The sequence below is a fragment of the Aethalodelphis obliquidens genome, unplaced genomic scaffold (assembly GCF_003676395.1).
Source record: "Aethalodelphis obliquidens isolate GAN/ISIS:26980383/991018 unplaced genomic scaffold, ASM367639v1 scaffold35, whole genome shotgun sequence".
Classification (NCBI taxonomy): domain Eukaryota; kingdom Metazoa; phylum Chordata; class Mammalia; order Artiodactyla; family Delphinidae; genus Aethalodelphis; species Aethalodelphis obliquidens.
Window position 1 is genome coordinate 656,334 of NW_020837979.1, and position 12,370 is coordinate 668,703.

The window sequence follows — 12,370 nt, forward strand, 5'->3', positions numbered from 1 at the left end:
AGGCTGCTCGTTCGGTGGATGAATTACTCCACCTCAAGATTCTAATGAAGACCACGCTCTCATCCCTGACACATGCCTCACGGTGACAAAATCTACACTGTGCTCCACAGCAAGAACAGTTCTGACAGCAATCCGTTAGGACCCAAGGGAACTGGGGTATTCTAATGTGGGCAATGGCCTTAAACTCTGATGTTCTGGACACCATTTTACCACACACTCTCTGAATGAGAAAATTTGAAAGTAGTGAACGAATATTTCTTTTGTTGTAAGATTTCCCATTAGAATAGCAGAAAGAGGCATTCAGCTCAAGCCCGAGGAGTCAGGCTCAATCTTAACCTGTATTCAAACCTCTGAAGAATAAATCCAAGCTGGAAGGAAGGCATAAGCCAGACGCCAGAGGTCCCTTCTTTAATTATGTGCTCATTACTGATTAGCAGGGGTCGTTTTTACGTTTCTGCATGTGCCTCTGTGAGCCCAGGACTGACGGCACGACTGCCCTTGAGGGCGTCCAGGCACTCGAGGCCGCGGCTGGTGATCTCCCCATCACGTTCCAAGGATTCGAGAGAGACGTCCTCGACTGACGTCACCACATCCCGCCCCTCCCCAGCTGTCCTCCGGTGGAGATGGTAGGACGCCGGCAATTCCCACGGAAGCCCCGCCCGCAGGGCCACCGCCTGGACGGGGACCTGGCCGGGGTCAACCTCCTGGGCAGGATCGGGGGCTCATGAGCTCCTGGAGGAGCCCCGCCCCCACCAGGGGAGGGCGCACGGCTCAGAGCACGGGTCTCGGCCCCAACCGAGCCCTCGTGGAATGGGAGCACGACGATCACGGGCACCACAACCACGTGCTCGTCTGCGTGCAGGGCTCCCGTCCAGCACGAGGCTCAGGGCGTGAGTGTGGGGCAGCAGCAGACACGGAGAGGGGCCTGGACCGAGTCACCTGACAGCGCGCATCATCTGTCACCTGGTTCCACCAGGTTACAAAGTAGTCACGGAGGAAGAGGAAGCTTCCCTTCTCAGAAGTGCGGCAGCTAAGACAGGAAATGCCTTCAACTGCAGCATCACATCAGCCGAACCCTAAGGAGTTAACCATCTAGGTGGGAAGTCCGCAAAACGCGGCCCCCAGGCCTGTGAGCTCAGAGTTGTCACGTGTTCACCCGTGCTCAGGAAACCTCCTCTCCTCCCTCTTTCCGGACAACCAGCATGGAGTGCGCGTGACGTGCGGGGCCCCGTTCGTCTGGATGTCTCACACGTGGAAACTGGTCTAACTCCGTGACCAGCACTATTCCCTTCACTCCGCACCCGAGGCAGAGGCAAGCCGGGCACCCCCGGCGGGTAAACGCGAAGCTGGGGTCTGAGCACAGGCTCTTTCCCGTGGTAACATTTGATCGCACAGCTCTTTTCATCCCGGTAACATGGAGCTGGCAGGGGTACGGGAGCGCCAATGGGCCAGTGCTCCAGCTGGAAAAACCAACATCCCTGGAATCAAGTCACCAGAATTCAAGCTCCAGCTCCTTCCTGGGTCAGCTTCCTACCCTGAGCGCATCTTTCAAATTCCCAAATCTCCGATTCTTCATGCGAAAGCAAGGATGTTCGTATTTATTCTTATTGGTCATTCACCTACTTACTGAGCATCTAAGAGGCGCCAGGCATTGTCGCTAGATCCTGGGACACGGGCTGAACGGAGAGAAACCACCTCTGAAGGGAGTGGGGTGTAGGGTGGAGCTCTGGGGAATCACCCCTCACAAGCGACGTGGCAGGTTTTATACCATTGGGGTCATGGTGCACGGGGCCGGCAGGGGGGCTGGGGAGGGAGGAAGGGGAACAACAGGGCTGGACTGCCAAGGCAGCATGGAAAAGATGACTCCAGAAACGAACCCAGAGGATGGAACACCTCACAAGGCACAAAACACTGGGAAAGAGGGTATGTAAAAACCTGAAGACACAAAAGAAAAAGGTGTGTCCTAACTTCAAACAGTTCTCAGAACACATTTCTCCTAGGGACCTGGGGGTAGGAAGGGGCGGATGAGTCACACATGGGGCTGGAAAGGTAGGGACTGGGGGAAGAGGCAAAAGGTTTCATAAACCCCGAAGCGCTGCACACACAGACGAGGTTCAGGACAACCGTTGCTAAGGCCCAAGTCATCACCAACGGCCAACATTCCCCTGTGACGTGAGCTAGCACACGGCCTGGACGAGCTCAGACACAGGCTCCAGGACCCGCCCTGAGCTCTACTCCAGTGGCACCGAGGGGCTTCATACCTTCCCACCCTTTCCATGCAAAATTTCAAATCCAAACAACTGCAGTTCTCAGCCAGACAGTCTGCATCTGGAGAAGCCAGCCTGTGTTTCTAACAGAAGCTTAGAGGGAGCTGAGATCTGCAGGGTCCTTATAAAGACCTTTCAGTCCCCCACTTCTGGAGATGTGAGTGTCCAACACCAAAAGCACTGTGCCGCTTCCCTCTAACCTCCAGAGTCTTTGATGAAAACCTATTGTCTTTCCAATTTCTTCCCATAAACGAATGGTGTCAATTTGCTCTGGCTGCTTTGTTGTTGTTGCTTTAATATTTATCTCTTTATTTATTTGGCTACACCGGGTCTTAGTTGTGGCACGCGAGATCTTTAGCTGTAGCATGTGAACTCTTAGTTGTGGCATATGGGATCTAGTTCCCTGACCACGGATTGAACTCAGGTCCCCTGCACTGGGAGCGCAGACTCTTAGCCACTGGACCACCAGGGAAGTCCCTTTCAAGGTTTTTTTTTTTTTTTTTAATGTCTTTAGTTTTTAGGAGCTTAATTATGATACGTCTTGGCCTGAATTTTCTTGGGTTTATCCTATTTGTGGTGTGTGCAGCCTCTTGAATCTGTAGGTTTACATTTCTTGCCAACTTGGGGAAATCTTTAGCCATTATTTCCTCTGGGTCTTTTCCACCCCACGCGCTTCCTCCTCTGCTTTCAGAATTCCAAGGTCCCACAGGTCCCCAAGGCTTTGCTCTGTTCCCCAGTCTATTTTCTCTGCCGTGAGTGCGGGTGAGGCCACAGTTGTTTCTGGGTGTTTGGTTGAAGTCGAGCATTTACTGTCTAAACATTTTTCTTCTTGTTAGACTGTCTTTCCTGGTCCCACAGAGAACAGTCTTCGTTGTGACATGTTTTTGGTCTGTACCTGCTGGCATTTCTAGACGGCCAGAGTCTGGGATAAAATGGGGATATGAGTGTAAAAAGAAAACCCAGACAACTCATCACCCCATTGTTCATCAGGCCCCATTGTCCCTGCCAGCTTGCCTTCTTCTCTCCACATTTCAGAACTTTTTTTTTTTGGCCGCGTCATGCAGCTTGTGGGATCTTAGTTCCCCGACCAGGGATCAAACCCAGGCCCATGGCATTGAAAGCACCGAGTCTTAACCACTGGAATGCCAGGGAATTCCCCACACTTCACAGTCTTAGGCTTGTTTTATACATAATGTCCAGCGTTTATTGTGCTTAGTGGGAGGAATAGGAAAATGTCGACCTGATCCATATTTCCCAGGTTCTTAACCATTTGAATGCTGGGAAAAAATCTAAAGGTTAATACTTTGCGACATGTGAAAATCCTATGAAATTCAGATTTCAGTGTCTGTAGTTAAAAGGTCACTGGAAAGCAGCTGTGCCCATCTACTTACATGCCGTCTACAGCGGCTTTCACACTACAACAGCACAGCTGAGCCGAGGTGACAGCATCTACCACGTGGCCCTTTAGAGAAAAGGTCTGATCGAGGGCCCTGACCATCCACGGCTCCAACATCATCGCCTCCTGACGGGAGGACCCACCGCCCTCCCTCACGCAGTCACGGGTGTGGGAGCCCAGTCAGGCTTCTGGGCTGCAGCTTCCAAGAAGACGTGCGGGTCGAGGCCACGTTCACACCAACACTAAGATGGCAACTGCCTCTCTCACTCTCCTCTCACGGGTCACTGTGAAGTCTTCCAGAAGCTACGTGACATGAAGTATTACAAAAGAATGAAAGCCAGCTGTCTTCCATTAAAACATTGACGAGATCTGCCCAAAAAGTATTTTTAAAGCCACTCTTCTCTATACGTCTAAAGGATTTTAAAGCCACTCCACTCTTCACTATTTTGTTTCTTTGGAAAATAATCACAAAATATTTATGTTAACATACAAAAGGTTGATTAAATTTCAAATACAGCAAATATCAAGAAGCTCGTCAGGGTCCTCAACAATTTTTAAGAGTGGAAAGTGGTCCTGAGACCAAGAAGTTTGAGAACTGCTTCTTTAGATCCAACAATCAATTTATACACTTTATAGGGAACAAAGAAGTTGAACTGTGCCCAGAGGATGCGACCTGCCAAATCCAGACTGTAGGAAATTCTTCAAGACAAGGAACCCGTTTCTTCAACAAAAAAAATCACAAGAACAGGAAGGGGGAAAAAAAAGATGGAAGGGGTACCTATATGTTAAAAGAAACTGAAAGACTTATCAAACTCTCAAAAGGTATGAACCTTATTTAGATCCCAATTCAGAAAAAACTATAAAGTGAATGTTTGAGATAAAACAAAAATTGAACACTAACTGGGTAGTTGATGATATACAGGAAATAGTACTAATCTTTTTCAGGTGGGATAATGATGTTGTAGTTATGTTTCAAAATCTTTTCTGGAAGAGTCCTTACCATCTTAGGATACCTATTAAAATCTCTAGGGACTTCCCTGGCGGTCCAGTGGTTAAGAATCCTTGCTTCTACTGCTGGGGGTGCGGGTTTGATCCCTGGTCGGGGAACTAAGATCCCACACGCTGCGAGGCCAAAAAAATAAAATAAAATAAATAAAATCTCTAGGATACGACACAGGGCAGAGCAGAGGGACAGGACTGGGCCTCGGTCACAGGTGAGGTCACGCCAGGCAGTGACGACTAAAGCTAAGGTAGGACGTGGGGACACATTATTCTACTTTTTGTGTTTATGTCTGAGCTCTCCATTAAAAAAAGTTTAGGGGCTTCCCTGGTGGTCCAGTGGTTAAGACTCCTCGCTGCCACTGCAGAGGGCACTGGTTCGATCCCTGGTCCGGGAACTAAGATCCCGCATGCTGCCCAGTGCAGCCAAAAAATTAAAAAAATCTTTTTATTTAAAAATAAAACAAGTTTAAAAGTACAGACTTCATGACATTCTTCCCCAGAAGCAGGGGACGAGGCTGGCCCATCTGCACTGGCACGACCCCCGTGCGAGGAGGTCTGCAGCCCACGTTTCGGGAGCAGCTCTGCCTGGTTCCTGACTCTCCCCCATGACGTGCCAAGTAAACCGGGCTCCCGGTTGAAGGCTGGCATGTCCCTACCTCCTGAGGGTCTCAAGAGACACTGCCTGGGGCCCATGTCTTACATTAATGACAGCAAAGCTATAGTACCTGGTGACAAATGATCAGTTCCTCCTTTAATTTCGCAAAGACTTTTTTAACTTCTCCTCTGGACACAATAACCCCCATACAAGCCAGACATACAAATAACCCCCATACAAGCCAGACAACGAGCTCCACACTGCATCGTAACTACACACACCCCGGCTGACAGCACCGGACAGACCTGCACTGAACTGGAACATTGGTCCCCAGATTTGTCAAGGTCGCCACCACGTGCGCGGCACAGCCAGGAGCTCAAAATGAAAACAAACACACACACATGTACACACACACACACAAAGACACCAAATTTAAGTGAAGAACGTGATCTCACCTGATACATTCTCTGCTGGCCTCCAGAGTGAGATTGGGACCCTCCAAGTTCAGAAAGAAGGACCGTCCGGCAGTGAGATGATGCAGCTCCCTCGCGGCTGCCATGCTCGGGGAGCAACTATTAACCACACACAGAGGACGCCTTGAGAGCGAGGAGAAGTGGGAGCCACAGCCCCGCCTGAACGCGAGGGGCCCCGGGGAGGGGGCACAGCTCAGCATCAACCTCGGCTCATCTCACCCTGTCCCTGTGACATGGGGACTTCCCAACGTCCTGTGCTGTTTCCTCATCTGTAAAATGGGCATAAAAATCCTGCCTCAAAGTGCAGCCGTGTCAGATTTGTGAAACAGATGTTTAACTCCTTTAAAGTACTTGTGTCATCGTCGGTCATTAATAAAAGATGGTTATTACTAAGAAAGTTTCCAGAAGAGCAGCCTAGCCATGAAATGAAATAATCTAAACAGGGATGACATCATTTGAACTTCTTCCCAGTGGTCCGTGGGTGCTGGGTCTCTGCCTGCAGAGTTAAGTTAAACCACATGTGAAGGCCATCTCGTCTTACCCCAAGTTCTGTGAGTTTATTCAAGCACTGTCACAGACACTCAGAAGAGCTGGCTCTGGACTCTTCAATTCACTAATGAATGAAGGAATAAAAGGAGAAATAAAGCTCATTTAAATCCTGTTTGTTTTTTTCTTGGACGTCTAACAAACATGATGGAGATGTTCCTTTACTTCCAGAGCCTACAATTTGGCAGAAAAGATTAGATATCTCTACGAATAACTGTAACATAAAACAGAAGTTGATAACTACCCGAAAAGAAGCCAAAGTGCTTTGGGAGGAAAGACATAAGCTCTGAGCCCTGAGCCCCCAGCGCACAACCTCAGTCCACATTGTAGGAACTCAGTATCCAGGGGCCAGAGGCAATCCTGCCCCGACTGCAGACAAGACACAGGAGAGGAAGGTTTTCCAGCCCAAGAGAGCCGCGTGGACAGAGGCCCTGTGATGGGAGAGCACCGGATGTTTTCAGAACCAAGGGGCCTGTGACAGGCCAGAAGGTGACAAACAGCCTGAACTCCAGGCGCGGCAGTTTGGCCCTTATTTGACAGGCAATCGGGAGTCTTCTCAACATTCTGAAAAGAGGGGGGGGACATGACCAACATGATGCTTTAGGCGAATCTGGAACCGACACGAATGACAACAACCTGAAAGATTCTCATGAGCTGGGACCACGTCCCACTCGCCTGGGAATCTCTGCAGCCACACCCACCTGGCACCTGAGAACCACGTGCCGCATCCACCACGTCGAGAAGGAGAAGGACCCACCAACGGCCCAGTTCCACCACCAGCTGTGCCCACACGCCCCCCCAGGTGGGCCCTGTGCTGCTTGGCAATGCGCCCGGCCTCAGGAGTCGAAACAGACACACGACCCGAGGACTCCCACTCTCCCCGTGAGAATTACCTCATGGCCTGTCTGTGCGGATGGTCAGACTTGTTCCCTAACAGATGCACCAGCAGAGGAGCCCGCCAACAGGAAGGCCTCTCGGGCTGGCCCTGGGGGACAGCGCACAGGGTGAAGAGGAGACCCAGGCCTCCGGGGACGAAGAACCACGTCACCAGCACGAGGGCCTCAGAACCCCAAGTCCCCAAGGATGCGCTTCACAAAAGGAATCCACTTCAAAGAGGTTGACATCCGGGACCTTTGTGATACACTAGCTCTGGGGCAACATCTGATACTTCATCCAGACGTTTCCAGAATTACCATGTCCATGGGGCTCAGATACATCAGACAAGGTCTCACCTGGGCGTCTGCAGCCTATGGGGATGTCCCAGGGTCAGGACCGCAGGTAAAACCAGGGAAATCCGAGTGAGATCGAGGGACTGCATGACCGTCGATACTGCGGCTTGGCTCACGCACCACCACTTTGCAAAATGTTATCAATGGGGAAACGGGGTGAAGGATACACTGGACCTTTCTGAATTCTTTCTTACTGCTGCATGGGGCCCTACGTGACCTCAGGTGAGCTACGTCGCTCCTGTGCGTCCCAGCCCAAGCTCACCCTCCACCCTCCACGCCCTCCCCTCCCATGGGATGCACTGGCCACAGCCAGCTGTGTCTGCACCTTCCAACCCACACACAGAATGTCACTGTGGACTCATCAAGGCAAAAAGTATGCTCCGACGTGAAAAGGATGCAGGAACGTGACCCCCTCTCCCGTGAGCTCCTGCGTGCAAACGTCTGATGAGATGAAACGAGATGAGCGGTCGTCGCACAAGGGGTAAAACCACAGCTGCTGGAGGGTCCACGGAACGTGGCAATGGGCACCCCAGCTCTTGCTTCTCTAGTATCTTAAAATTAAAGTTTTTGGAAGACAACCTGGCCACGGGCCAGCGTGTAATGTAGATGACATTTCTGTAGGCAGGAAACCACAGCTTAAACCACAATTAACGAGAAATGTAAAATCGACCAGCAGTTTGAGATGCTTTCCTTCTATTTAAGGGCAGCCCTAGTTGAGAACGTGACCTACGCTGAGGTTTATTTACATGATCTTCTGAGGAACAGACACAAGATTACTGAAAACAGAGGCTCCTGGGGTAAAGCTCTGTGCTTCCATCACCGGCCTGGATCTGCCTTCCCCACTGCAGGCCCCCGGACCCTGAGGAGGGCAGGAAGGTCCCCTCGGGGAGGAAAGGGAAGGCCACGCACTGCACCCACACCCAGCAGGAGAAAGAGCGTCCAGGAGTGGTTCAGGGTCACCCCAAAGGCAAGGGGGGTGATGGACAGTCAAGACAGCGCTCCTGACAGCCCGAGGCCTGCAGGGCACACGCAACCAGACTGAGGCACCTTTCCCGCCACCAAGTCTTCATCGGTTTCCTTAAACTAAGTGCTCGATCTCCTCAGCGCACAAACAGGCAGAGAGCACTGAAGACCTACGAAGACCCTCGCTGCCAGGACACCACCTCTTCATAACACGCTGGCATCGTGCCCGGAAAAACCCTTCAGGGCAAAAGCTGCTTTTCCCCTAGTGGTTCTTCAAGTCCCACTGAAACTCCCTCCAACTAGAAAGCACTCACTACAACAAGCATTTGCCTCACATTTCTAAGAAAGCTCTTTGTAGATTTCCCTTTTTAAATATTCCAAATATCTGCATTTCCCTCATGATTTCAGGTTATGTTAACAGTGGTTCTCAAAGGGTGGTCTCGAAACCCTGGAGGGTCCCCAGACCTTTTCAAGAAGCCGGGGGATGAAAAGTGTTTTCATAATAATGCTAAGAAGCTCCGGGAAGATGCTGGGCCCTCCGCGCGGTGGAGGCATTTTCACTGATGGTGCAAAGGCAGCCGTGGGCCCAATGCCAGCCCCCAGCACCAATCAAGGCAGGGGCAGCGGTGATGGGACCCAACGCCTCACCCCAGGCACCTGCAGGGGAAGAACACCCCTTTCCCTTCTCAGTGTCCCTGATGAAAGCGGTGTTGCCCCAGCCACTCTGGGAAAGTCTATGCTCCTGAGAAAGCTAAACATGGAATCACCATGCACCCGGCCACTGCTCTCTTGGACAATTATTCCAGAGAAAGGGACGCTTATGGTGACACCAAAAACCTGTCCACAAACGTCCATATGTCCTTATTATTAATAGCCAAAACCGGAAACAGCCCAAATGTCCTTCATTTGTTCCTCATTTGACAGTTAAGCCGTCCTATATACACCACCCTGAGGAGAAACTACAATACACACAACAGCCTGGACGAGTCTCCAGGGAATTAAGCTGACTTGTTTAAAACGCAATCCCAAAAGGTTAAGAACGGTATGATTCCACTCATACAGTATTTCTGAAATAACAAAAGTTTAGAGATGCTGAATGGATGTGTGGTTTAAAGAGCAGGCGGAGGAGAACACAGAGGAAAATGGAATAGGAGGGACCCTTGGGGTGAGGGCACTAACTGTCCTCTATCTGGACCTCAGTGGATACACACACCCACACTCATGATAAAATTACACAACACACACACGACTACAGGTAAAACTGGGGAAATCTGAATAAGATTAATGGATTGTATGACCATCCGTATTGTGGCTGGGACTGTGCACTACAGCTTTGCAAAACGTTATCAATGGGGGAAACTGGGTAAAGGATACACTGGATCTTTCTATACTATTTCTTACAACTGCATGTGAACCTACAATTCTCTCAATAAAAGTTTCTATTAAAAAACGTACACCCATGTTCATAGCAGCGTTATTCACAATAGCCAAAAGGTGGAAACAACCCAAATGTCCATTGAAGGATGAACGAATAAACAAATGAATGGTATAAACATACAATGGAATATTATTCAGCCTTAAAAAGAAAGGAAATCCTAACACAGGCTACAAAATGGATGAACCCTGAGGACACTATATTGAGTGAAATAAGCCAGTCACAAAAAGACAAAGACTGGATGATTCTACTTATATGAGGAGCCTGGAATAGTCTAAATCAGAGACAGAAAATACAACAGGGGAGACCAGGGGCTGGAGGAACAGGGGAATGGGAAGCTGTTTAATGGACAGAGTTTCAGTTTCGCAAGAATAAAGAGTTCTGGAGATGGACAGATGCCAGCGATGGCCACACAACATTATGAATGTGCTTAATACCACACAAAAAAGCAAGGGATTGTGAAGGGAAAATTCAGGATGGGAATGGGATGGGATCAGGAGACGATCAAGGCTCTTAAAAGGAAAGGGTTATACTCTTTTTTTTTTTTGGTTCTACTCTTAATTCATATTGTATACACTGTATTGTCATTCTTTATATCTTACATATATTTTAAATTTTGTATTGATTGAATTTTCAATAAATTTTTTTAAAAACAAAAAAAATGTCCTTGATGAAGCAATACAAATTACTGTTATTAAATCTCGAACTTTGACCTTGTATTCTGTTTCTTGTGATGAACAAAGCACTTGGGCTGCATACCACAGTAAGACGATTGTCTGCAGGGAAAGCACGAGTGTGATCCAGTGCCGGCTGAATTAGATGCTTTTTTTCATGGTCTACCATTTTTACCAGAAAGAATAACAAACTATGGTTTTTAGACTTGCACTTGGCAGACATTTCTTGAAACTAAACAAAGTGAGTCTGTTACTTTGAAGAAAACAATTGCCAAGAGTTTCCTATCAATAATAAAAATCAAGCTTTCAACTGAAAATTAGAATGTTGGAAAACTTGTATCCACCACCTGGAGTTTGACAGCTTCTCAAACTTAGAGAGTTTCTAAGGAGATCAGCCGTGATATTAAGAAATGTTATTTAGTGATGCTGTATAAAGAGATGTGTCAACATTTGGAAGGGCTGCCTAACTCAGTGAATCAACATTTTCCAAATGAGGGTGATGTTACAACGGGGCACAAGCCCCTTCCAACTGCAGGGCAGACGGTGAATTTTAATGTCATGCAGAGTGAAAACCTCCATGTAAGGCTTCAGACTCCACATCAAACTAATCTTTAAGAAACATTAAGCTTGTCTAGTTTTGGAGTAATAACGAAAAATACCGCAACTACGTGAAAAGCTATTAAAGTACTACTGCTCCCTTTTCCAACCACACGTCTGGTTAGGAGCAGATTTTCTTCAGACTTCAACCAAAACGGACCGCAATGGACTGAAAGCAGAGCAGGCAGGAAAATGCAGACATTTAGGAGATATGCAAAATGTTAAGAGCAGGGCTCTCGTCACACTAATTTTTTGTTTAGGAAAATGCTATTTTCATAAAGCATGCGTTATGTATGTTGAGATCACAGACTTATTTTACGTTTAATGAATGAGTCAGTGTCCTTTAAAGTCTCAGTTTCGTTTCTAATTCGGTAAATCTCGAGCCCTGAGACGTCCCCTCCCTCACGGACGCCTCTCGCAACCCGAGCCGGGCTGCGAGCGCCGGGCGTGGGGAGCGCCGGGCCGGGACGCGGTCCACTCGGGCCGCCGGCTCTGCAGGCCCGTCCGTCAGCGCACGGGGAGGGGCCGGCAGCGCCGCCGACGTGGCTCTGGCTCCGGCTGCGGGTTCACGGCCGCCGCGGCCTTACCTGTTGGTCATTCCTGCCGCCACGCCCAGCATCTCCGGCGGCCACGCGAACCCGCACCGCGTACCCGCGCCGCTCCCGCCGCTCCCGCCGCTCCTCCTCGCTGCGCGGACTGGCAGGAAGGGGCGGGGCGGGGGCGGAGGCCGCGCCCACCTAGGCTCGGCCCCGCCCAGCATGCCCCACCCACCCACCCCCGGAACCGCCCGCCCGGATGTCGGCCCCGCCTCCATATAGGCCTCGCCCCCCTGGACCGCCCCATATAGGCCCCGCCCCTATGTGGGCCCCGCCCCCATGTCGGCCCCGCCCCGCCTTGGCTCTGCCCTCGCCTTCAGGCCGCCCCTCCCCGCGCGCCGAGGCCCCGCCCTAGCGGAGGCGGACTCTGTCCCGGGGCGTGAGGGCACGGCGCGGTCGGGGTGAGGGCCTGCGTCGCCCTCCGTCCTGCTCCGCTGTCCCGGCACCAGAATCCCGCGGGCGGGGAAGGTGGGCGGTGTAGGTGCTGATGTGAAGTCAGCTCCGCTCTGACCCGGTGCGCGCTGTGGGGCCGCTCCTGGAGCTGCAGCAGCGCTGAAGACCCCGTTTACGGACAGTTCTCGCGGAGCTTTCCGGGGA

At 50.4% G+C, this 12,370-nt stretch overlaps 1 protein-coding gene across 2 annotated transcripts in view; it reads right to left on the bottom strand.

Moving 5' to 3' along the window:
• The window catches only part of LIMS1 (LIM zinc finger domain containing 1), a 94,081-nt gene extending 82,199 nt beyond the window's left edge, over nt 1-11,882 (bottom strand). Inside the window, exon 1 of one of the 2 annotated variants that reach the window (XM_027128674.1) lies at nt 11,765-11,882. In XM_027128674.1, the coding sequence (XP_026984475.1) occupies nt 11,765-11,796 (32 nt within the window). In that variant the 5' untranslated portion in view covers nt 11,797-11,882. The remainder of the gene's footprint in view (nt 1-11,764) is intronic. The other variant, XM_027128675.1, reaches the window with a different exon arrangement.
• Between the last annotated feature and the right edge of the window lie 488 nt (nt 11,883-12,370).